The sequence below is a fragment of the Perognathus longimembris genome, chromosome 12 (genome assembly GCF_023159225.1).
Source record: "Perognathus longimembris pacificus isolate PPM17 chromosome 12, ASM2315922v1, whole genome shotgun sequence".
NCBI classification, from domain to species: Eukaryota; Metazoa; Chordata; class Mammalia; order Rodentia; family Heteromyidae; genus Perognathus; species Perognathus longimembris.
The window spans coordinates 15,322,883-15,349,232 of record NC_063172.1 but is presented as its reverse complement, the minus strand read 5'-3'; the positions used below and the strand labels follow the sequence as shown (position 1 = coordinate 15,349,232).

Here is a 26,350-nt window from a genome sequence, read left to right as displayed (position 1 = left end):
CTAGGCAAGCACTCTACTCAGCCACATTCCCAGCTGAGTCTATGAGACTCAAACCTGAACGGAGAGCTGTGGCTCAGGTGGTGGAGCACTAACCTTGAGCCAGAAAAGCTCAAGGACAGTACCCAGGCCCTGAGTTCAAGCCCCAGGATGTCACATACACACACACACACACACACACACACACACACACACACACTAATACTAGTAAAAGAAGAAGGCTACACTTGAACTGGACATCACTGGCTCGTGCCTGTAATCATAGTACCACAAGAGGCTAACTAAGATCAGAGGATTGCTGTTCAAAGCCAGCCTGAGCAGCATAGTCCGTAAGATTTTTATTTTCAATTAACCAGCAAAAAGCTAAAAGTAGAGGAGTAGCTCAAATTGTAGTACCTACAACCTGAGGACAAACCCAATACCAACACACACACACAAAGGCTATACTCCTCCCATTTCCCACAATTAGTCATTTTATAAATCAGTGGTGTAGCGAGATCAAAAAGTTTATCAGTGGTAATCAGTGATGACTACATTAATAGAGAAAAGGGGCAAAAAAATCTGTGACCATTCAGCAGATGCAGAAAAATGTTGATGAAACTTAACATCAATTTGTAGTAAAAATTCTACACAACTATGTATACAAGGGAATTCATTAATGTAAACTAAAATCTGATTGACCACACAGATTCGTGTTACTAGTTCAGTACTCTACCAGATAGCCCAGATTAAAGTTAAAATGTGCAAGGTTTACAATGAAAGAAGTAAAACTGTCATTGCTTACAGATAGCCTACTTACGTATTCATTTTAAGTTTCAACATAAAATGATTAGAACTACTGAGAGTTTGCTAGAACTAAAAATAAATGAATATCCTTCCTTAGATCAATAGTGAATTTAAAAAACTAAAATTTAAAATATTAACGTTTAAAATAGAGTAAAAGTATCTAGTATCAGGCTAGAGGCATGACTCAAGTCATTAGGGGGCCTACCCAGCAAGTACAAGGCTCTAAGTTCAAATTCTAGTGCTGTCAAAACAAACTTGGATTTTTTTTTTTTTTTTTTGGCCAGTCCTGGGCCTTGGACTTAGGGCCTGAGCACTGTCCCTGGCTTCCTTTTGCTCAAGGCTAGCACTCTGCCACTTGAGCCACAGTGCCACTTCTGGCCGTATTCTGTATATGTGGTGCTGGGGAATCGAACCCAGGGCCTCATGTATACGAGGCAAGCTCTCTTGCCACTAGGCCATATCTCCAGCCCCCAAACTTGGATTTTAAAGCATTGAGTATATAGAAACTATGTAAGGCTTCTGCAAGAAGCACTTAAAACAAGTGGAGAGATATACAATAATCATAGTATAGAATCCGTATTTTGAGTGTTTTACTTCTGATCAACTTTTTACATAGGTTCAATGTATTTCCCAACTCAAATTCCTGTTTCAAAAAAATTGTATTACTTGGATCTAAGAGGAAAGGACAACGTTGGGGAGGAAGACCAGTTCTAGAAAGGAGGTTTAGCCATGTTTCTAAAAGCTCTTCTCAATCGTTTATTGGAGTCTGATTGGAGATCATTGTCATGGCCTAGGAAAGAGGCATTCTGCCGGGTGCACGGAGCCGGGCCCTTCTCAAGCGTCAGTGTGTGGCCGAATCCACCTGTCACATGGGAGAATGTATCTCACCGACTTTCCCACAGGGAGAACCCTGCGTTTGTGATAGAGGCGCAGTGCTCCATCCCTAGCAGACAGAGACTGAGTGGAGAAAGATTTGTCTGGGCACATGCTGAGGCCGTCCTGGCTTGGTCTCTGGGGAGGATAGGCAAGTTGCCAGAGGATGCCGGTCGATTGCTAATTGTGGATTTCCTCTCTAGATTGTTGGCGATGCCGTTGGCTGGGGCTTTGTGGTGAGAGGAAGCAAGCCCTGCCACATCCAGGCTGTGGACCCCAGCGGTCCTGCGGCGGCTGCGGGCATGAAGGTACCAGTGGTTCTTTCTTCACCCTGCCCTGTGCCATTTCTAGTAATGGTAGCAACAGTAATAGCAGTAGGAGCTCCTCCTCCTCCTCCTCTTCCTCCTCCTCCTCTCCTCCTCCTCCTCCTCCTCCTCCTCCTCCTCCTCCTCCTCCTCCTCCTCCTCCTCCTCCCTCTTCTCTCGCTCCTCCCCTTCCCCCTTCCCTTCCCCTCCCCATTGTGGCTTTGAAAACAGGATTATCCTCATGTCTTACTCACTTCCAGTACTGGGATTAAAAGAATACACTAATATGGTTCCTTCCTTCCTTCCTTCCTTCCTTCTTTCTTCCCTCCCTCCTTCCTTTGCTTCCTTCCTCCCTCCCTCCCTCCCTTTCTCCCTTCCTTCTTTCCTGTTTTGTTAATACCAAGTTGGAACTCTGGATCCTGTGCTCATTCAGCTTGTTTGCTCAGCTGGCACTCTACCATGTGAGCCATGTTTCCTGCCCAGCTTTTTGCTGGTTATTTTAGAAATGGGGTCTTCAGCCTTTTTTTTTTTTTTTTTTTTGGCCAGTCCTGGGCCTTTGCACTGGTCCCTGGCTTCTTCCCGCTCAAGGCTAGCACTCTGCCACCTGAGCCACAGCGCCGCTTCTGGCCGTTTTCTGTATATATGGTGCTGGGGAATCGAACCTAGGGCCTCGTGTATCCGAGGCAGGCACTCTTGCCACTAGGCTATATCCCCAGCCCTCTTCAGCCTTTTCTACATGAGCAGCTTTAAACCTCAATCATTCCTGTCTCAGCCTCCTGATGAGCAGCTAAGAGTGCAGGTGTGAGCCACCAGTTCCCATCAGCCTTTTGGTTCCCTAATCTCCAAATTCCATAACCTTCTCCTGGGTCATCCTTCTCTTCTGGATAGAGCTGAGTCTGAGTACCTTGAGCCTTATTTCATGGTTTGGCACCCACTGTACTGTCCTTTGTTTTGGGCCTAGTTCTGCCAAATGTCTTTTACCCTTTACGAATGAGTTTAAATTGAAGACAAGAGCAGAGAATGCAGCAACAAAAAAAGACACTTTTCCTACATGTCTCCGTGTGTGTGTGTGCGCGTGTGTGTGTGTGTGTGTGTTTACGTGTACTAATGCACCTACTTCTGGGGCTCAAATCCCCAACTTCACACAGGCTAGGCAAGCACTCTACCCCTTGAACTCTACCCTCAGCCCCTGCCTGTCTCCAAACCTCCCTTGATTTTTCACATTTCTTCCCTTACCTCATGCTAAGTTTGAAGTCTGTGTGGTGTGTGTGTGTGTGTGTGTTATATCTCATATAACAATAGCTGTTTCTGTTTCACACAAGGTTCGTGCCGGTGGTGTTAATGCTGCCAGCCATGCACTGTAGACCGACCTTAAGGGTAGCATATTTTCAACCAATAAATGTGGGTGTGGTGGTCCACGGCTGTCATCTTAACTGCATGGAAAGCATCAATAGGACTACAGTCTAGGCCAGCCTGAGACAAAAGCAAGATCCAATTCAAAAAAAGAACAGAATAAAAAAGGAATGGAAGCATGGCTAAGCTCATAGAGGGCTTGCCTTTCACACACACATATATATACATTGTCTTCATTTATACAGAAAAACAATTTAAGAGGATGTTGAGACTCCTGATTTTCTGTTTTGAAGCAATTTTCGTTAGCATGGTTTTCTTCTGTGCAGTTTCCCAGAGCATATTGATCTCTCCATTCTCTGGGATGGTGAATGGGACAACACAGAAGGTGGAAAGCTACAGGTCATTCCTACCATCCATTTATCCACTATTTCCATCTTCTCCCACAGATCTTTTGACTAGTGAGGTAAAGCAGTAAGTTCAGTAATTTGAGTGTCTGATATGCGCCCTTTGGCTTTGGTTTACAAAAGAAAAAGAAGATGAGCAGCAAGCAAAGGCGTAAGGAAGAAGTGCACTTTACTGTTGGGTTGAGTAATCCACATTGGTATGGTTAAGTGCTAGCTCTGTCCCTGGATTGAAGATCTCATCCTGCCAGCCCCCCTATATTCCTGGGTAGTTCTGGAAGCTTCCTTGGCTATGTCAATAGCGGTTAGAGACACCATCCTACTTTTTCCAAGCTTGCAGTAGGCACAGTACCAAAGAAACACAACAGGAGGCTTGGCTAGGCTCATAAAGGGTGGGCTCTCCGTCTCTTTGCCAAAGCCAAATATTTTATTTTCTAATGGAACTCTTGGCTGTAGGAAGGACTTTATATTTCATTTCCACAGCAAAATACCCAGTGTGAATTATTTTTGGCACAGTGCTTCAGTTCTGAGCATGCACTCATTCACATGAGGCTTTGACTTAAAACACATTTCCTTTGAGGAAAGCAATGGATTACATTGCAGCTGAGGCCTCGGATTGCTCAGCCAAGTATACAGGGAATTCAGCTGGCTTACCTTCATCTCTATTGATTGACATGCATAACCACTGTCAATTGGTTAACTCTTTATATACCTGTGTACGTACATTTTCCTGACCTTTTAGTCCCCCATTTTATAAGCTTAATAATTTATGTAGTTCCTATTTTTAGTTTCTCTGGAGGGCCACATGGCTTTCAAATGTTATAGAATAGCATCGAATTCATTGGAGCAGTTTTTACACAATTGTATAATACAGCTAGTTCAGTGACATGACGATGTTATGGGCTCAAAGCACTTTGGGCTCTGTCTCTGTCTTTGTTTTTGTCATTATCTCCCTTCTTCCCTCCCTGTCTGTCTCTCTTCTTTCATTTTTCCTTCCCTCCCTCCCTTTCCATGACTCATTCTTTCTCACACCCTCCTTCCTTTTTTTCCTCCCTTCTTCTCTTCTCTTCCTCCTTCCCTCCTTCCCTCCTTTTTGTCCCCTTCCCCCATGGTCCAGACTTTTCTGCTGGGCTGCCTTTCATCTTACAAGTCTCAGCCAGGAGGCTGAGGTTGGATTACAGGCTTAAGCCACTAGCTACCATCTTAAAGCAAATTTTGTGAATGATTGAATGCAAGGATACTTCTGTAGTAAGGGCCTGGAGATTCACCCATTGAGCATCTGCAGTGTGTTCCCCAAATACTTCCCATACATGATACATTTTAGGGTTCTGGCACCTTTTGAAGGTAGGTGGAAACTTTCTATTTTGTCAATAAGAAAACTGGATGAGCTCTCCCAAGGCCTCCCAGTTTGTAAATGTCAGAGGTAGATTCAAACCTAGTATCGCTGTCCTTAACTTATTCCTACATATTTCCCATGGTATTATTTTAAGAAATGCAAACGCTTGAGGCAGAGCTCAATAAATAAAACGCCATTAAACCCTTGGTGAACTACTCTGGGGAAGAAGAATTATGTTCTTCTCAAAACACCTCGTGAGGGTGATCACATGTTCACCTGGATTGGATTGAAGAAGACCAAATAAATAATCTTGTTCTTGGCACCAACTCTCTCACTTCGGTCAAGTCGAGATCCTACAGCGTGATAGAGAAAAATCCAAAACACTCACTCCTTGTTAGAGCAGACAATGCAGTCCTTGGACTCAGAAGGAAATTTAGCTCTAATCACAAATTAGGAACAAAAGATATCCTTGGTCCTTTCTGGAAAGTTTATTTTTTTTTTCTTGAGGGGATAATTAAATCTGGTGAGAAATTGTATTCAAGTTGTTGGAATGCCTTGTGCCAAGTCCCAGAGGGATTTTAAGACTCCTGGCCTCTCTGTTTCCTGCTGTGATGAATTGATGGGTGTGGGCTTACTAGGCCTCTTTTTTGTTTGTTTCTTTGTATATTTATATAGAAACAGTCACCATGATGAAATACTGGCCATTTTGCTCCCCCCCCTAAAAATCTGATTTTTTTCTCATTATAAAAGAAAAACTTTCCAAATCTTATTGATCTTGTCTCTTCATAGGAACAACTCTATTGATTTTCTAGAATTTTCCTCCTGAACCAACAGAGGCCACGTTCCTAATGGTTCAAGCCAGCATGGGCATTGATGTAACAAATCATAGAATGCCCATCAAAACAGACCAACAGCCTCTCAAGTGTATACATAATTCTTTACTTGTCAATATTTATTGTTCATTACTAGGTGCTGGGTGTTAGGATAGCCTGGCATGGGATTTGTAGTTGAAAGATGAAGAGATTATATTAAGCTTATAATTACCCTGTTGAATGTATAATCACAATCCAAGATGAGAATAATGAAGTTTTTTTTTTTAAACAACAACAGTGCTTGTAGCTTTTGCAGGGTGGATGGAGGATGAAAAGGATGTTTCTGGACTTCAAAGAGGAAAGGTTTGTGCAGACAGCTAAGTAAATATTGCTGGGATGGTAGCATATGCCTGTAACTCCAGCATTCAGACAGGAAGTTCAAAGCCGGTCTGGACTACATAATAAGACTTTGCTTGAAACAAACAAAGAATGACTAGAAATTTTAAAAGAGAATGAATAGAAGTGTGTGTACATTTGTATAGGTGTGTGCTATGCGCGCACACACACACACACACATACACACACATATACACACGCAGCATGATTTCCTGAAAGCCATGATTAGACTTCAGGATGAGGGAACTGTGGAAAGGTAGATAGTGTTTCTCTGCCTGGTTTTGATTGCCATCCCCTGGAAGAGCCTTGCTGAGACATTTTTGTTTTCCCCGAGTCATCCTTCTTGGCAAAATTGGATACCAGCGATTCACAGCTTTCTTATTTATGCATTCTGTCAGCTGCATATGTGTCTTTGTGTGTGTGTGTGCACACTTGCACATGCACATGTGCCTTCTATTCACAAATGACAGAAGCTAGGGATGCTGCTCCATGCTAGAGCATTGCTTAGAAAGGACAACATTTTTTACACCCTAAGCAGCAATTTCTTTCTCTAAGGATTACGCTTCCTCCCTTTGCACCTCCATCCCCATGAGAAGAATTCAACCGTGGAAGCTCTGGGATTTATGAACCTGTGCTTTCAATCGAACCATCATTTTCAGAAAAGGCACATTGACATATATAATTGGACAGGTTTCCTCAGACACACAGACACCTTCCAGGCCACAGGACAGATCTGTCACGCTGGGAAGCACTTCATGTCTAGGCTCTGTCCACCCGGGGCAGTCACTCATATGTTTTCTGCCATCAGAACTTAGTTCGTTAGAACCAAACAGAATCCTGGCTCCACTCCTCACGCAGAGGTCACTTTTGGCAAACTTGGCTTCCCTTGGCCTTTTTCTTATGTTAACTGAGGACAAGGTATGGTGCCTGTGTGTGCTCCTTCTAAGGTTAGGACCAGATCTAATGTATGCTGACCCCCACCCCACCCCCAGAGCGAGCATGTTGTCCCTCCCATCCCTTAGTATGAATACGTGGGCACATCTTCAAGAGGCATCCAGATTGTAAAGTCAAATTGGTTGTGTCTTCAGTCTCTGGCTGGCTGAAGGCTCTGAGCTTCAACGTTGTGAGCCCCAAGTTGCCCCCTGCCTTGTTACTGAATTCTCCCCAATTTTCCCCATTTTTCTGTTCCTAACCTCAAGAGAGCCCCCACCACTCTCTCTCTCTCTCTCTCTCTCTCTCTCTCTCTCTCTCTCTCTCTTTCTCTCTTTCTGTTGGATACTCAGTCACAAGGTCCTTCCTGAGTGGTGTCATCTTCTCAGCAGCCTTGTCACCAACACTCAGTTCCCCCCTAGAAACCTCCAAAAGCACCGATGACTGCTTCTGACCCGCCCTGCTCATACCTCCCACCTGACTTGTCTGGGGCCCTGTGTCTTGTGATCCATTTCCGTGTTCATGTTCTCCTGGAGCTCCTGTGTCTAGTTTTTTACTGGCACTGGATCATCTGACTCAGGGCCTCTGCTTATGCGTCAAACACCTCGGGCTTGAGTTCAGCTTCCCCTCTCTGTGAGGACCAATGACAATTGCTTCAACTCCAAACTAAGCATCAGAATTTCGACCTTTCCACTAAGGGGGACTTAGAATAGTCATGATTAAATGTAATCTGTGTTCTGGCTAGCCCCTAGTTCATACTAAACGGTAATTTTTTTTAGGGCGGGGGGGGAGGAGAAGGCAGTACTGGAACTTGAACTCGGAGCCAAGGATCTGTCCCTTAGCTTTTTTTACTCAACGATGGTGCTCTACCACTTGAGACATACCTCTGCTTCTGGCTTTTTGCTGGTTAATTGGAGATGAGTCTCAAGGACTTTTCTTCCTAGGTTGGTTTGAACTGCGATCCTCACATCTCAGCCTGCTAAGTAGTACGCTCGGGTTATAGGTGTGAGCCATGAACATTAAGTAATCCATCAATGTGTGTAAGTGTTGAAAGTGGAGTTTTAGGGCCCAGGTCCATACTCCAAGGTTTCCACGCGACTCCATATGCAAATAGCTATATAGAGGACTGAGTAGTGGTGGAGGGCAGAGAAAGAAGATTTCATACATTGCACAGGAAGCCACGGGAAGAAAGCAGCCCATCCTTGGGGGACTGACCGGAGCTTTGGGCTTGGAGAATTAGGACAGGAGGTGAGAGGTGTGCGTAAACAATCCCAGTCACTGGTGGGGCCCAGTTAGTCACAGTCTCTGTTCTGGCTTTGGGCTGGTTGCTCTCTGGTGTGGGTGAGCAAATCCTTGTGGCCTGGTAGGTGGTCTGTCATGAGGAGGCTCTGCTGCTTCCTTCTTCCAGCTGGAGATGTTATCGATCTGGCTTGGATTCCACAGCAGCTTCAAGGTTCAAGCAAAGAACAGGCAGAAATCAAGGCAAGGGCGCCAAACTTTTTTTTTTTTTTTCCGGTTTTCATTTAGCTCGTGGGCCCAAGTAAGGAATCTGTGCTTTATAGCAAAAGCAGTTTAAGGATCTGTGTCATTTATGATCTTTCTTGTTACAATTGTGTTATTCTCAGTCTTCTACTGATGGTTGCGTAAATGAGCTTGTATTTACAAACAAAACACAAAGTGATAGGACAGAAGCTGAAATATCACAGGAAGAAGTTTCGGTGATCTGATGTCTACCATGTTGCAGTATGCTGTTCTCTCTCAGGAAGGGTATACTTTCTTCATCTCGGGCTTGCGTCTGAAAATGGCAACCAGCTTCATGGCATAACCTGGAGGATAAATAGGAAAGAGTGTGTCTTATTCCACTCTCTGATTGTAAAATACCTGAGGACAGAGGATAGGAATTGTACATTAACAGTCTCAGTCACAACTATAACCCCTCTTTTGTTCATGGTCAGTTGTAGAGCTTGAACTCAGACCTGGGCACCGTCCCTGAGCTGTTTTGCTCAAGGCTAACACTCTACCACTTTGAGACACAGCACTACTCCGGTTCTCTGGTGGTTAGTTGGAGATAAGAACCTCACAGACTTTTTGCATGGGTTGGCTTCAAACCATAAACCCCAGATCTCAGCCTCTGGAGTAGCTTGGATTACAGACATGAACCATCAGCGAGTATACCCTTTTTGACCAAAACCTCAGTCCTTGTTTGGGGAGGAGAGCAGTACTAGGGACAAAAAGATATATTTAACTCCCCAAAAGATATATTAAAGTCTCTACTCTTAGTAGCCAAGAATGAAACTTTTTTCCCTTTGAAAATCAGGGCTTTAAAATGAAGCTATTAAGAGTGGGCCCCAATGAGCAAACACACACACACACACACACACACACACACACACACACGAAGATGTAAAGGCACACAGGGAGAAAATATCCATGTAACAGGATTGCTTGCATACTAGGAAAGGAAGCTTGTAGCCACAGAAAGGATGCACCTCTGTAGTGTTCAGAAAGAGCAGCATGCCCTGCAACTCTTGGTTTCACTTCTAGCATCCAGAGCTGCAAGGCAAAGTGGTTCTGTTATCAACCAGCCACTCTTTGGCGGCTTGTTATATAACCCTAAGAAACCAATGTAGATTGTGGTCATAGGTCCAGAAAGAAAGGAAAAAGAAAAACATTCTATGAGGGAGGGGACAGTGGCTAGTGGGAGACAAGTAATAATCTTTCATTGACCAGAAAAGTAAACAGCACAAACATTCTTCCACAAATATTTATTGAATTCCTCCTGCTTAGCACGCTCAAAGACCAGCACTGAGAAGTTGTGAGCAAAGCTAGCGATAAATACCCTTGCCCTTGGGGCTGAAGGTTTCAAGACAAGGCAGATATTGATTACTGGCAAATCATTAGTTACAAAGTATGCTGCTACCTGCTAATCTGCATTCCATGCAACTATTTTGTGAGAAGCAGACATTTATAGGTTTGGCAGGAGCATGGCTAACTATAAGGAGCTGGAGTTGTCAGACATAAATGTGTACATATTTGTGCATTTTATTCATTCCGAGAATTCAGAGGTACTTCATTCCACCTGCCATTTTTTTCTGACAGCTGACATCAAATATTGCTGGTATTATGTTACAGCTATGGCCCTCCAAGGAGAGTCTGTGAGAGAAAAGGGAATGATGGAAAGCTGAAATGGAAGGTATTGCTTCAGAGAGGGTTAAACTCCTGGAACAGGAATGATGGGCACTGAGTTGACTGTCTTGTTGTGCACATTCCTGTCCCTCCTCCTGCCTCTTCTATCTCTGTGAATAGCATCTGCATCCAACACAGTTGGCTTGGGACAGAGAACTGCTGTTGAAGATACTTCCCAGAATGTACCTCAAGTGAATGACTCACACTTTATTATCTTTTTATTTTTATTTTTGTCAGCTGTAGGGCTTGAACTCAGAGCCAGGGCACTGTCCTTGAGCTCTTTCACTCAAGGCTAGTGCTCTACCACTTTGAGCCATAGCATCACTTCCTACTTTCTGGTGGTTAATTAGAGATAAGAGTCACATGAACTTTCCTCCCAAGCTGGCTTCTAACCGCAATCCTCAGATCTCAACCTCCCGAGAAGCTAGGATACAGGTGTAAGCCACCAGCTTCTGGCTTCACATTTTATTTTCTAAAAGACTTTGAGCATGGAGATGGATATGGGCAAAATAGGTGACACAAGTCACATACAGGAGCTGCAAACAGCTTGGATTCTACACTGCATACCTTACCAAAATGATGGTTGTTGAATTTCATGCTTAGCACATATTCTAGATTTTCAGTAAATTTCATGATTACCTGGTAAAAATTCTGACAATACTAATGCAGTTTTGGTTGCATGATAGGTCATGCTAGGAATCATCCTAGATACTTTTCCTCTGGTGTTACTTATTATAGCAATCCTGATACTTTGGTATTGTCTCCATTTTTGCAGATGGAAAAAAAAAGATGTCCAAAGGGATTAAGAAATTAGCTGAAGGCTGGGAATGTGGCTTAGTGGTAGAGTGCTTGTCTAGCATGCATGAAGCCCTGGGTTTGACTTCTCAGCACCACATAAACAGAAAAGGCTGGAAGTGGCGCTGTGGCTGAGCAAAAGAACCTCAGGGACAGTGCCCAGGTCCAGAGTTCAAGCCCCTGGACTGGGGAAGTGAGGGAGGGAGGGAAATGAGGGGAGGAGGGAGGGAGGAAGGGAGGGACAAAGGGACAAACAAGGAAAGGAAGGAGAGAAAGAAAGGAAGAAAGAAATGAGCTGAAGCCAGGTACTGGTGGCCCAGGCTGGTTATCCTAGCTAATGGGGAGGCTGAGATCTGAGACCTAGGGTTTGGAGGAAGGAAAGTTCATGAGACTCTTATCTCCAATTAACTACTAGAAAACTTAAAAAAAAAAAAAAGAAATGAGCTCAAGACTAAGATGTGTGTTTGAATTTATGTCTAGACTCAGAACCCATGTTTTGGTATTATTATTGTGCACACATGGAAATGATTATCTCAAAAGAAGGTATGGGCCAAGTACATCTTTCACATCACAGGGATTTAGATAGTCTGTGGTCAGAGGTATCATATCTTATTTGGATCACTGTATATTGGCTCATGCTGTGTTTAATGATAATCTCCTGGAATATAATACTGATAGATGACTTTTGGGGTTGGGTGATCAATTCATGTCAACATTTTTTTAAAAGAACTGAGCTGTGGAAACTAGAATGTATCCTTGTCTGTGAACTTTCTAAATACCAAGGATTTGAACAACTCCATTCTGTTGACATTTGGACTCCCTGAGTAAGTATTTTTGTTGTTGTTGTTGTTGCTGCTGTTGCTGTGATATCTGAAAGCAAGAAGCCTGGTGTTTCTTGAAGGAAGTATAGATGTTGACGGTGTGATAATAGATAGTATTGCACATAGTATATACTGAGTATTACCAGACACTTTGTTCTCTTCAGGGATTTGGCATCTCATTTTTTCTTGCTTTATGTTTTGTTTGAAAATGGTTCAGGTCCTTACTCTGGTTAAGTTTAAGGTTTAGACATGTTTTCCTTTGTCCTCGCATTTGATTTTCTTCTTGTCTATTGTCCAGCTCCCATGTACTGAAAGACTCCTTCCATCAGGAGTGCGGTGGAGTGTGAGGTTGGAATGTACAAAATGCCACCAGTATTGTAGGGACCTCAGGGTGCCCCGGGTCCTTCGGGGCTGGTGTGGACTTGCTGACCTCTGCGAACTGAAAGCAGCCATTGACAGTGGGCATTAGAGCAGTTTGGATCTTGGCTCTTTTCTACGGTTTTGCAGTGAGTGGCCTCATAAATCACAACGAAAGATAAGTTTTGTCCAGAATATACCCTCACCAATGTCTTTGGAATTTCCAAAGTGTTCCTTCTACTACCATTAACCAGAACTTTACAACTGGAAAGATTCCTGTAACTCTCAATGACATTTGGGGAGGTCAAATGACTTTCTGAGAACCAAATACCATCTGTGAAGCATGTTTCCATGAAAGGACATACACAATGTGAGTATGACATCTGGACAATTTAATGCTGTCTGCGGATCATCTAAAACTTATCCATTGATTCTAGGATAAGAGTCCTTCAGACCAGTCTCTTCATCTCATAGGCAATAGCAATAAGGACCACTGAAGTGAAATGACTTTAGCCAGTGTTAAGTGAGATGACCCGGGGTAACCTGTGTTCGTTTCCAATCATGATGACGACTGAAATGTGTGAGACAGATGAACTTCAGTGCCTGGCCCAGGGAGCACGCCATTTACATTGCTTCTTGATTTCTTCTGGCTCATTTTTACCATCATAGTCTTTTGGTAACTAATATGATGTGCATTCTCTTAAGCTATTTTTACCTGTTTTATGTTTCTTTCTCTATTAGCTTACATTAGTTATACAGAGCAGGATTTTATTGTTATATTTTAACACATATTTGCAATAGTCATCAACCCCCACTTCTTACTCTCCCTCCCCCATCCACCTGTTAATAATAATGCCTTGTTTATGTAAAATATGTGTCTAGAGATGTTATGTTCTCCTTTTAGTCTCAACTTCTGAAAATAGAGATAATAGTACTACCAACTCCATTTTACACATAAGAAAATAAAGGCTTGGGTGGGACACAATGTTGTGTATCTCTAATCTCAGCACTGAGGAGATGGAAACAGGAAGATCTTGAGTTCAAAGCCAGCTTGGGCTACATAGTGAGACCCTGTCTTTAAAAAAAAAAAAAAGGGAAAAGCCTCAAGTAAGGTGTTCAGGGCCAAGTTAAGTGAATTCCAGCTCTGTTCATGCCATAAATTCCACATTAGGGTACTGGGCTAGAACATAATCCTCTTGTTTAATTAACGCAAGCATAAACAAGAATGCAGAGAACCTTGAAGGAATGCCCAGACTGGAGTTCTTCAACTTGTATTCTGCATCAACATCACCATGGGAACTCCGGAAAAACATGCTCAAAGATTCAGACTCAGTTGGCCTGAGTTGAGGCCCAGACCTGGGCACTGTTTATTTTTGAATTTTTTTACTTTCTTTGCCAGTCCTGGGGCTTGAACTCAGGGTGTGAGCACTGACCCTCAGCCTCTTTGTGGTCAAGGCTAACACTCTACCACTTGAGCCACGGTGCCACTTCTGGCTTTTTCTGAGTTGTTTATTGGAGATAAGAGTCTCACGGACTTTCCTGCCCAAGCTGGCTCCAACAGCCATTCAGATCTCAGCCTCCCGAGTAGCTAGGATTCCAGGCATAAGCCACAGGCCCCCAGCTTGGAAACAGTCCAGTGACGCATTATCTGCACCACACTGGATGCAGCGCTGCATTCATTCCCCTGCCTGCCATTCAGACGGTAGGTGGTGTTCCACACTTAAACGTTTTGAGACCTCTTTTGTCTTTGTGTCCTTCGAGCATTTGGTGGTTCCCTTGCAGAGTGTCAGTTGCACACATACTTGGAAAGTTAGGAGCTCCACTTCATGTCAAAATCCTCACTGAGCAAACCGAGCAGGGAAGCAGGCCCTTGCTCCTCATAACAGCCTTTCAGAGCCAACTGATTGCTCATGCCGTCCGCTTTGTGGCTTTGAATCGTTATAGCTGGGCCAGGTGGTGTTTGAGAAAGCTGGCCTTCCCTCACTTCCAGTGGAAAGCAGTTTGTTGCATGAACCACCCCTGGAGAGGCTGCTAGGAGCCACTGGGGGGGGGGGTCCCCAGCCTGGGAAGACCCCAGTCTGGAACAGCGTAGCTATCCTTCCTACAGTCCCAAAGGAAGTGGAAGGCTGTTTAAGAAAACCAATCTCGGGGCTGGGGATATAGCCTAGTGGCAAGAGTGCCTGCCTGGGATACACGAGGCCCTAGGTTCGATTCCCCAGCACCACATATACAGAAAACGGCCAGAAGCTGGCACTGTGGCTCAAGTGGCAGAGTGCTAGCCTTGAGTGGGAAGAAGCCAGGGACAGTGCTCAGGCCCTGAGTCCAAGGCCCAGGACTGGCCAAAAAAAAAAAAGAAAAAGAAAACCAATCTCTAATTCATTCAAATGTACGTTGGGCCTTCAGTTTTCAAATCCAGAGGTTTTGTACTCAAGAGAAAATATGTACTTTCTCCCCTCCCCCTTCATACCTAGACTCTTATCCATTCCATTTTGGCAGGAGTTTCTGCTAACTTAGGACAAGTCCACGGTGGGGCTCATGGCTCAGAAGGGTCTCTGTGTCTAAGAGAAGAGATCTGTTTTTGTAATGGCCACATGTGTAACCATGGTAGAAACTGCCAGCCCTCAATTATGTCGTGTTCTGGGCAGGGTACCTAGGCTGGAGTTCATGAGATCAAAGGCCACTTTGAAGAACCAATGTGATCAGAAGCAGACATGGCGTGTTACTTGTAACCCCAGGGATACTTGATTGTCTTGGCTAGACCAGGGGCGGCTGGGTCCTATGAGATGGTCATAGCTGGCTGGGAATGTGGCTTAGTGGTACAGTGTTTCCTTAGCATGCACGAAGCCCTGGGTTCTATTCCTCAGTACAACATAAGCGTGGCACGGTAGCTCAAGTGGTATGCGTAAAGATTTAGTGAAGATAACCTGGGCACTGGTGTCTCATGCCTGTAATCCTAGCTACTCCGGAGGCTGAGATCTGAGGATCACAGTGCAAAGCCAACCTGGGCAGGAAAGTCTGTGAGACTCTTATCTCCAGTTAACCACCAGAAAACTGGAAGTGGCACTGTGGCTCAAAGTGGTAGAGGGCTAGCCTTGTGACCCAAAAGAGCTCAGGGAGAATGCCCAGACCCCAAGTTCAAGCCTCATGACCAGAAAAAAAAAAAAAAAAAGAGGAGAGAGAGACAGAAATTTAGTAAAGAAGTTTAGTCCTGGTTAAGAGTCTATTGGGGGCTGGGGATATAGCCTAGTGGCAAGAGTGCCTGCCTCGGATACATGAGGCCCTAGGTTCGATTCCCCAGCACCACATATACAGAAAACGGCCAGAAGCGGCGCTGTGGCTCAAGTGGCAGAGTGCTAGCCTTGAGCGGGGAAGCCAGGGACAGTGCTCAGGCCCTGAGTCCAAGGCTCAGGACTGGGCAAAAAAAAAAAAAAGAGTCTATTGGTATTCAGCAGGGATGCAGGTTAGAACGAGCCAATATTTGTTGTGGTTGTTCAGGACCCCTTGATAATAGCTCACTCTGCATTACTCCCACTGACCCTTGGTCACCAGGAGCTGGATATTAGCTGTGGTTTAGGGTTGAATTTGGCAGTGTTGAGTCACAGCCTCTGGTTGTGTAACTCCATGGCCCAGCCAGAAGACAAAGCAGCACAGGCCTGTCTGGCTCCATTATATCCTAGTGCACTTCCAACGTGGTAAAGTTAATTTTTCTGGTACTTTTCTAGCCCTTCTTTTCTCCATCTGGCTAACACCCTGGGCAAAATAGGCTAGCTGCTCTGTCAGAGGTTGGCTATTTGCTAGGAAGGGAGGTTTGGAGGGGTTTCAGCATCCAAGCCCATACAGCTCCCCACAATGTGTGCCACAGAGGGCGACACAGAGAAAATGCCAGGCCACGCCCACAGAGACTGCGGACAGCTCGCTTCAGAGGGGCGCTTGACCCCATAGCACGCATTCTCACACTGACACAGTCTTAGTTTCCCACCCCACAGCTGCTTAGCCCTGAGTATAGCCAGATACTGGTAGAATAAGGGAAGATTCTAGAGCAGCCACCAGCTGTGTGGCTCCTTCCAGGATACTTAGTCCAGATCTCGCTGCACTCCAAAGGAAGTGGCCCTGGAGCCAGTCCTGCTCATAACCCTTCCACGTTTCCCACCACATCGTTACCAACTAGCCGGTGGTCTCTGCATTATACACGCAGACAACCGCAGCTGTGCCTGTACAACATAGAAATCACCATTTCTGCATGCATCGCCTCTGATTGGGTGCACACACACACACACACACACTCACACTCACACTCACACACTCTCTCTCTCTCTCTCTCTCTTCATCCAGATCAGAGCACTACCACCACACTGAGGGAAGAATGAGGGGAATAAAAAGAACAGGACACAGCCTTAGAAGTAAGATAGTGTTTCTGACATGGCTACAGATCACCCTTTCTGAGTGAAATAATATATGAAACATGGATTTATGAAAACAAAGTTAAAGTGCAACTAGTTGCTTGATGAATAACCTTAATATCCTGCTTCTTTTTAAACCTCTGGTATATTAATTTTGCATTGTTAATATACTTCAGGGGGAAAGAAATATGTTAAGCAATTAAAAACATACATTTTAGGGACAAATAGAGAACTGGGGTAATAGATTCTTGTGGAGAAAAGAATTTAGGATGATGGAGGAAGGCTGGCCTGTGGAGCCTTGTGTGAGAGTTCATAATCTGCTTTGAGAAAGTTTCTTCAGAGGTCAGGAATTCCCCCCCATTCCCTCTCCCCCTCCCCCCCCCCATTTACAATCACAGGGAGTTCTAAGGAACAAGGAACTTTCTAGCCACAGAGTCAGCCAGTTTGTATGGGAGCCCAGGAGGGTAAGAGTGACATGTGGCTCTTAGGTGATCATGCCGTCCCTTCACTGCTAGAGGAGACCCACCTAACCCTGTGGTTATAACATGCACACATGGGGCTGGGATGTAGCTCAGTGGCAAAGCGCTTGGGTAGCAAGTGCAACATCCTGGGTTCAATCCCCAGTATCAAAACAAAAGACAAATAACATGCACACACATTGCTTCCTTCCAGCTACCAAACACTTAAGCACCTTGGGAAACCACGGAATTGTCTGTCCATGCAGGAAGAGCTCAGAAATGTCCTAGTGCAGCCTTGAGCTGCCTGTCAGAGGGAACGGGAATGGTGAGGACGGTCCACACACCCTCCTTCCACCTCATCCACATCTCTAGAGAGAGTCCCCAGGAAGTGTGTGTCTTCACTTGAGAAGCCAGGTCATCCGAGCCAGGGGTTCTCATGCCCTCCCCTCCTTTAAATCCACCACAGTCCCCGGAGATCGGCTCCCCAGCCGAGCCAAGTGAACCAGGGGCAAGCCTAAATCTAAAACACACCAATGGTTTGGAGCGGGAAGTGGGCAGATTCTGTCGAGAGCCAACAGGGACTTTGAATTTCTCAATTTAAAACAAAAATGCTTTTGTACAGCTTTGTGTTGCCGTTGTTATTGTTTTGTTGTGAAAGGGGGTCATTCTTCGGAGGAGTTGGCTTTGCCTCAAGGCTGATGGTACAGTCTGTTGTCGGAGGATACCATAAGAGCACATAGTATGCTTACTGTGCACATGGCGCAGAGAAAGGCCAGTTCTCTGGGGAGAGAGGCCCGTCTTTGTCCAAGAACTAGATCTCTACCTCCTCCCACGAGGATGTCTTTCTGGCCAGTTGCATGTTTGGAAGAGAGATTTATGGGGCTGAATGTGCAACTTTAAGTTATATTTTTGTTCTCTACTTTTTTTTTAAATTGTTGTTTTTCCAAGAACAGTATTTTGCTGTCCTAGCTGTACTGTGCCAGATAAAAACACACAACTTACCACCCAGCACCAGAAACGTCTAAGTTATTATCTTTGATGAATGTCACTGTGTGTGTAAACATCAGGCAGTTGTTGAGTGTAATTCTACTTACCAGCGCATCTGGATTCTGCTTCTGTCTCAAAGATTTTGGTGGAGAACCATTTTGTTTTTTCTAAAGCCAGACCCTCCTACATTTTAGGCCAAGGGCTCTGCCTCTGGCTTATATCTCAGCCAACTGTATGACAGTTTCAGTTCTAAAGCAGTTTCAGTTCTAAAGTATTTTGCCAGTACTTGGATTTGATCTCTAGGCCTCATACTCTCTTACTGCTTCTTTTTCCACTCAAGGCTGGTAATCATCCACTTTGAACCACACTTCAGTTTTGGCTTTTTGCTGCTTAGAGATAAGAGTCTTGTGGATTTGTCTGTGTGGAGTAGCTTGCAACCTCGATCCTCAGATCTCATCCTTCTGAGTAGCTAGGACTGCAGATCTGAGCTACTGGTGCCAGGCTTTAAAGCTACTATTTACACTTTGTCTGCCTTTCTTTCTCTTTCTTTCTCTTTCTGTCTGTCTCTGTCTCTGTCTCTCTCTCTCTCTTTCTTTCTTTCTTTTTCCCTCCCTCCCTCCCTTCCCCTTCCTTCCTTCCTTTTTCTTTATTTTGCTGGTGCTGGGGCTTGAACTCAGGGCCTAGGCACTATTCCTGAGCCTCTTTATACTCAAGGCAAGCGCTCTACCACTTGAGCCACAGCACCGCTTCTGGCTTTTTCAGAGTAATTTACTGGAGATAAGAGTCTCATGAGCCAGGCCCGATGGCTTTCATTATTCTCCCTCTCCCCTCCCACCCTCTCCCATCCCTTCAATTTTCTTGAATTTGTAGACTATACATTAAATTTTATTTTTTCTTTATTTAATTATTTATTGTCAAACTGATATGCAGAGCAGTTACAGTTTCATACGTTAGGCATTGAATACATTTCTTGTACTGTTTGTTACCTCCTCCTGTACATTAAATTTTATAACTGCATTATTTCCCCTCTCCTATCTCCATCTACTCCTCTCCCTGTAATCCCTCACACCTTTCAAGTACCCATTTCTTGGTATTTTTCTGGTTGGATTGTGAGTTAGCCTTTCTAAGGCTTTCTAAGTTAGCCTTTCTCCCCTGAACCTACCATATTTCAGTTAATACATTTGTGTACACTTGGATACCACGCCAAAGTGTTTACTTATATATTTATAAATTAATCCTGGCTTCCACATGTAAAAGAAAGCATGCACTCTTTGTCTCTGGCCTGACTTAACTTCATGTGAAATGATTTTTTCCCAGGTTCTTCCATTTCTTTGCAATATTGTTCTTTCCAATGGATAAACAAAATTCCATTGTGTGTGTGTGTGTGTGTGTGTGTGTGTGTGTGTGTGTGTGTGTGTGTGTGTGTATCACGTTTTCTTGAGCCATTCATCCATTGAGGGGAATCTGGGCTGATTCTATATCTTGGCTGTGGTGAACAGTACTTCACTAAACATGGTTGTGCTGGTGGCTTTACTGTATCCTAGTTTGTAATCTTTTGGATAAATGCCAAAGAGTAGAATTGCTGGATCATAAGGTAGCTCTATGTTAAGGTTATTCAGTAATCTCCATACTGCTTTCCAGAACAAATTTACATTCTGACCAATGGTGTACTTAAAGTTGTACTGTATTTAAATGTGCACAGCATGATGTTCAATATATCTAATATTTTGAAGGCCCGGTGCACTTGCACCACAATCCAAGTAATAGGAACAAGCAAAATGTGTTAGAACTTTTTTCTTTCTGAACTCTAAATTTCAACCTTTATCTTCTCCTCCTCCTCCTCCTCCTCCTCCTCCTCCTCCTCCTCCTCCTCCTCCTCCTCCTCCTCCTCCTCCTCCTCCTCCTCCTCCTTCTCCTCCTCCTCCTCCCCCCCCCTCCACCTCCTCCTCCTTCTTTTTCTTTTTTGTTTTCTTGTGTGTGTGCTGTTACTGGGGCTTGAACACAGGGCCTCACACTCTTGCTTGGCGTTTTCACTCATGGCTGTACCTTACCACTTGAGCCACATAGTTGGAGATGAGTCTGCTATGTATCAGCCCCCTGAGTAGTTAGGATTACAGGAGTGAGCCACCAGCTTCCAACTTGAAAGTCATCCTTTTATACTTGGATTGTGCTGGCTGAATGCATAACTGGTACATTTACTATGCAACTGGACCCCCAGTTTAATGAGATTTTCTCATTAATTGGTGCATTTCCTGGCATAAGACATACTTCAGAGGGGCTGGATACCTGACAGGATAATTCCTAAGACATATCTCAGTGTTCTTTTTAATTTCAAATTTCAGTCATCTTGTTTCTGCTTTCTGTATTGATTAAATATTTAATTTGTCTGCCATATCTTACTAACCAACTCCTTATGATTATTTTCCTCCCATCTGTTCCTGTCTATCTTACCTTTCTCTCCTTCTGCTTCTTTCTGTCTCTGGAATTAGGACTCACTGAATGTTTTCTGTTCTCTCTCTCTCTCTCTGTCTCTCCCTCTCTCTTCCCCTCCTTTCTTCCCTCCCTCCCCTCTGTCTTCCCTCCCTCTTTTTTCTCTCTGTATCTCCTTCCTCTTCCTGTCTCCTTCTTTCTCCCCTTCTCCCCCTCTCTTCCTCTCCTCCCCCCCCCCCCATCTATGGCAGGACTTCAGCTCTGTAAGAGCAAATGTACAGTTGCACAATCCCATGGGCACTCAGTGTGTCCAGAGGGTTATTATTCATCTGCCAAGACTGGCACAGGGAGAAGAATTAGAGGCAAGATTGTCTAGTTGAATTGGCTTCCTGTCAGGAGGAAGCCTGGAGCTGCCTGCCTAGGTATTTACCTTTACCCGATCACATCCTGAACTGTGCCAAGTCCTGCTGTTCTCTTCCTATTAACTCTTCCAAGGCCAACTTTGTTTTGTCTTTTTTTGTTTGTTTTTGTTTGTTTGTGTTTGTTTTGCCAGTCCTGGGGCTTGAACTCAGGACCTGAGCACTGTCCCTAGCTTCTTTTTGCTCAAGGCTAGCACTCTACCACTTGAGCCACAGTGCCACTTCTGGCTTTTTCTGTATACATGGTGCTGAGGAATCGAACCCAGGGCTTCATGTATACAAGACAAGCACTTTACCACTAGGCCATATTCCCAGCCCCCAAGGCTAACTTTGGTTGTTAAGACTTTTCCCCACCACCTGCTTCCTCAGCAACTCTTACCCTAGGTGCACTATAGTGTGAAGCTTTGGTTCCTCCTTATAAGAAATGAGAATGTGCTCCTTGTCCATGTCTCTGGACATGCGTGCAGGCACTACCTGTGGGAGATGAGTTACATAATAGGTCCATGAGCTCATGATGGATCTGTTTTCAAAGAACTGAAAAAAATGAGACTCACTACCTGATTTTTTTTTTTTTAACCTGTCCTGGGGCTTAAACTCAGGGCTTGGGAGCTATCTCTGAGCCTCTTTGTGTTCAAGGCTAGTGCACCACTTCTGGCTTTTTCTGAGTAGTTTATTGGAATAACTTATTGGAGCCTGCCCAGAATGGCTTCAAACCTTTATCCTCAGAGCTCAGCCTCCTGAGTAGCTGGGATTACAGATGTGAACTATCAGCTCCCAGCTACCATCTGATCTTTGATAGCAGACATATACAAGAAAGATCAGCTAGGTACTAATGGCTCACACCTGTAATCCTGGCTTCTCAGGAGGCTGAGATCTGAGGAAGGAGGTTCAAAGCCAGCCTGGGCAGCAAAGTCCATGAGACTCTTATCTCCAATTAACCACCAGCAAACCAGAACTGGCAGTGTGGCTCAAGTGGTAGAATGTTAGTCTTGAGCTGAAGAGCTCAGGGACAGCACCCAGACCCAGAGTTCAAGCCCCACAACTGACAAAAATAATAAATAAATAATAAAAGATAAGATTATTATAATTAGAAGAGCATCATTACCTAACTTGAACTTGTGTTACCAACGGAAGGTGGGATGAAAACCCCCCAACCCAAGTAACGAAAGTATGTTCCTAAAGTGGGCGCCAAAAGAAACACACACACACACATTCTGTGTTTTTGTGTCCATGTATATTTTAGTATAGAGGGGAAGTGATTTTCCCAGGCTGTGCTTCCTGTGGGTATTTATAATACGTGTTGATTTGCAAAACCCTGTGTACCATAGATGCTAATTGAAAGCCCCTTCTAACAGAGTGCTTGCTCAGTCGCGCCTGTAGCTCTGGGCCATGTCTTCAGTGAGATTGGAACCACAGCAGTTGTTGAGACCACTTAGGGAGAGATGACGTCTTTGTTCCCAGCCTGGTTCTAAAAATACTACCTGAAATGTAAGCCTGAGACATGGCTCCTGGGGTTTTTTGGGGTTTTTTTCTGTTTTTCTGGAAAAGGTTTGAAATAAATGTCTGAGCCTACATACTGCAGAAGATGGTGATTAGCACAGACAAAAAAAAACCAACTCAATTTTAATTGAATAAACACCTTCCTCTGAAATTGGAAGAGACTAAGGTCAGCACCATAATTTGTTTGTTCGCCTGCTTATTTGTTTGGGGGGGGTGCTTTTGTTTTCTTGAGGCAGGGTTGTAGGTATCCCAGTCTGGCGTTGAACTAGCTAAGTAGCCTGAGCTGCCCTTGAACTCTATCCTCTCAAGTAGTTGAGATGACGGACCGGCTCCGTCACATCCAGGCAAGCACCGAAAGTATTTGAGTAGACCTAAAACCACCTGACAGTCCTAAAACCACTTGGGCTCCACTGTTCTCTGCCAGCCTTGGAACGTAAGTTTGCATAGATGTAAGGCACAGGAAGTTGAGCATGGGGTGGAGGTCCTAAGCAGAGCTCACTGAGGCACTTTCTCCCAGCACAGGGCCTTTGCCATCCAAGCGCTGCAGCACCTGGTTTCCTGCACACAGAAGCCACACCAGACCCCGCTTTGGAGTTCAACCAGAAACCTGTCCACCGGCTACAGAGATCTATGCACCACTGCCCTCAGACCCCTCTTTCTTGAGATACAACTTACAAAGTATACCCGTTCACCCATGTATACAGTGGCTTTCAGTATATTTACAGTTACACAACCATTAGCACCGTTTTAGACTATTACTATCATTCCCCAAAAGTAACCCCATGCCCATTAACAATCAGTGCCATGCCCTCCTCCCTCCTGCTCCCTAGCCCAGGCCAGCAGGAATGTCCTGTCTCAGTAGACTGGCCTATTTGAACACCATGCTCTTCAAATGTATGACCCATCCTGACGGGCTTTATCCCTTAGCATAGTAATTTTTTTTTTTTTTTGCCAGTCCTGGGCTTTGGACTCAGGGCCTGAGCACTGTCCATGGCTTCTTTTTGCTCAAGGCTAGCACTCTGCCACCTGAGCTGGCCGTTTTCTAGATATATGAACCCAGGGCTTCATGTATACAGGGCAAGCACTCTTGCCATTAGGCCATATTCCCAGCCCCTCCCTTAGCATTGTATTTTTTGTTTTGTTTTTTTTTGCTGCCAGTCCTGGGCCTTGGACTCAGGGCCTGAGCACTGTCCCTGGCTTCTCTTTGCTCAAGGCTAGCACTCTGCCACTTGAGTCACAGCGCCTCTTCTGGCCGTTTTCTATATATGTGGTGCTGGGGAATCGAACCGAGGGCTTCATGTATGGGAGGCAAGCACTCTTGCCACTAGGCCATATTCCCAGCCCTAGCATTGTATTGTTAAGGCTTGTTCCTGTGGTTAGATCCATTTTAATGTTGTATAGTATTCCATTGTGTATGCCAAACTTCATTTTATCTGCCACTATTTGATGCTCTTTAGGCCCTTTCAGTGTGTGTGTGTGTGTGTGTGTGTGTGTGTGTGTGTGTGTGAGAGAGAGAGAGAGAGAGAGAGACAGAGACAGAGACAGAGAGACAGAGAGGGAGAGAGAAAATGCTTGAACTCAGGGCCTGGGTACTGTCCCTGAGCTTTTCAACTCAAAGCTGGTGCTCTGCCGCTTGAGGCACAGCTCCATTTCCAGCTTTTTGGTGGTTAAATGAAGATGAGAGTCTCATGGACTTTACTGCCTGCTCTGGCTCTGTACTGTGATCCTCAGAGCTCAGCCTCAGCTAGGAATCCTCAGCTAGGATACCAGGCATGAGCCACTGTCACCTGACTTCCTTCAGTCCTTGAGGGTGCCTTGTCCTCAACTAATGCCCATCAGTGAAGAGTAAGGAAAGCAGGAAGTGGACAGGACTGAGAAGTGAGAGGGTACATGTCTCAGTGGGACAGAGCCACCTCTACCAGGCCGGATCTGTGTGGCTATCCAGACTTGTTGCCATCCGGTCTTCCTGTTGTTCCAGAGAAGCTGGATTTTATGTGAAGATTTCCTAGTTTTGATTGCCGGTCATTAAAATAATGTGAGAAAGATGGGACCCAATCGCGGTGATGGTGAGGGAGCCTGCACAGGGTTGTCTGCGTCGAGGGCTCCCCTGACAACTCCCGTAACCAGAAGTTTCCCCCGTGGAGGAAAAGAAGAACCCAGATCTCAAGTCCAACTCTGGGTGGGAAAGGGTGCAATTCCTCTCATTTTCTTTGGCTCCAGTTCTGCTGCAGCAATAGAATATAAAAAAAAAATAAATAAAGCAATGCCTCTCTGCTAAATTAGCGCTAAATGGTCCTGTAAATTACTGTGACCCACTTGGAGATGGATTGTGAGCTGCCAGCATGACCTCCATTATGACTGCGACCTCCACCAGGCCTGAGAACTGCTGATTTTGTACAAGATGTGCCCAGAATCTATGAGGACAGATTTGTGGAAAGGGAAAAGAAAGAATGATCACGTGACCTTCTTGTATATGGAGGTGATGTAGTTCAGATGAGACATACGTTCAGGATCACAGCACATGAATAAACCACTTGCTCGCTTGCTGCTTTCTGCTCTGCTTTGCCTTTGACCCCAAAGGCCAGGGTTTTCTGTGGGGAGTTTTTTGTTGGTGCTTTGTTTTCTTTTTGGGCCAGTAATAGGGCTTGAACTCAGTGCCTAGGTGCCATCCCTTAGCCATTTCACTGGAGATTGGCACTCTGCCACTTGAGCCATAGCTTCAATTCTGGGTTTTTGCTAGTTCATTGGAAAGAAAACTTTCCTGGGCTTTTCTGCTAGCTTTGAACAGCAATCCTTAGGTCTCAGCCTCCTGAGGTCTTAGTATTACAGGTCTAAGCCACTGGTGGTTGGGCAAGGAAATGTTTGGGTTTGTATTTTTTCTGTTTTTAGGTCTGAGACCAGGATTGGAACTCAGTACCTGACACTTTTGCTCATTGGCTGATGCTCTACCATCTGAGCTGTGCCTTCAACCCCAAGGGAATGTTTTGAATGAGAAAATAAACAAACCAGGCACTGGTGACTTGACTGCAATCTCAGCTGTTAGGTGTAAGGTCCACTCCCGACAGGGCTCCATGCAGATGCTCCTGCCTGTCTGAAGTCTCCGCCCAGTACTTGTGTTACCCAGGTAACTGGTATACCTAGGAGGAGCCACCTCCCCTCACCTGGCCACACCTCCTCGCCCCTGCCCTAGATAAGTCATGGGCAGGCAGTGGGCCGCCCCTTCTCTGGCCTTGCGTCGTCTTGGGCACAGGCCACCAATTCAGTAATAAACTCTCTCTTGCCTGAATACTGCATGGTATTCTTCATCAGCTACCTACTTAATAAACCTTATATTGGGGAGACCCCCCCAATTTTTTTTTTTACAAACCCTTCTCAACCATCGCTAGGCACAGTGGGGCATGATTACCATCCAGCCTACATGGGAAGAGGAGTAAGAGGATGTAAGCTGTCCTGTTCATTGTATTGAAAAGTAACTAAAGCGAAAGGATTGGCGGTGGGATTCAAGTGGTATATGGCCTGCCTGGCTGGCAAGAGGCGGATCCTGAGTTCAAATGAGAGTACCACAGAAGAAAGAAAGGAAGGGAGGGAAGAAGGATGGATGAGAAGAGAGAGAGAAATGAAAAGAGCCCAGCCCTTGTGAAATGCATGGACTTTGCAGTGATGTTTTAAATGCATTATCTGATTCTAACTTGGACAGGCACTTTTCACTTGTCTTATTTGTTTTGTGCTGGGGTTGGAACCGAGAGCGAGGGCCTTGCACATGCAAGACAAGCACTCTAGCTCCTAACCTGTGCTACAGACGAGACAT

At 44.9% G+C, this 26,350-nt stretch overlaps 1 protein-coding gene and 1 long non-coding RNA gene across 2 annotated transcripts in view; one reads left to right on the top strand and one right to left on the bottom strand.

Moving 5' to 3' along the window:
- Deptor (DEP domain containing MTOR interacting protein) overlaps nt 1-26,350 on the top strand; it is a 113,465-nt gene that overhangs the window by 84,450 nt on the left and 2,665 nt on the right. Inside the window, exon 8 of the mRNA XM_048359155.1 lies at nt 1,860-1,964. Coding sequence (XP_048215112.1) covers nt 1,860-1,964 — 105 coding nt within the window. The remainder of the gene's footprint in view (nt 1-1,859; nt 1,965-26,350) is intronic.
- Nucleotides 1,844-11,257, bottom strand: LOC125360960. The gene is made up of 3 exons (XR_007212842.1): nt 11,088-11,257; nt 3,381-3,382; nt 1,844-1,855 (listed from the first exon to the last, which is right to left on the bottom strand). It is a non-coding gene; the product is annotated as an uncharacterized LOC125360960 (long non-coding RNA).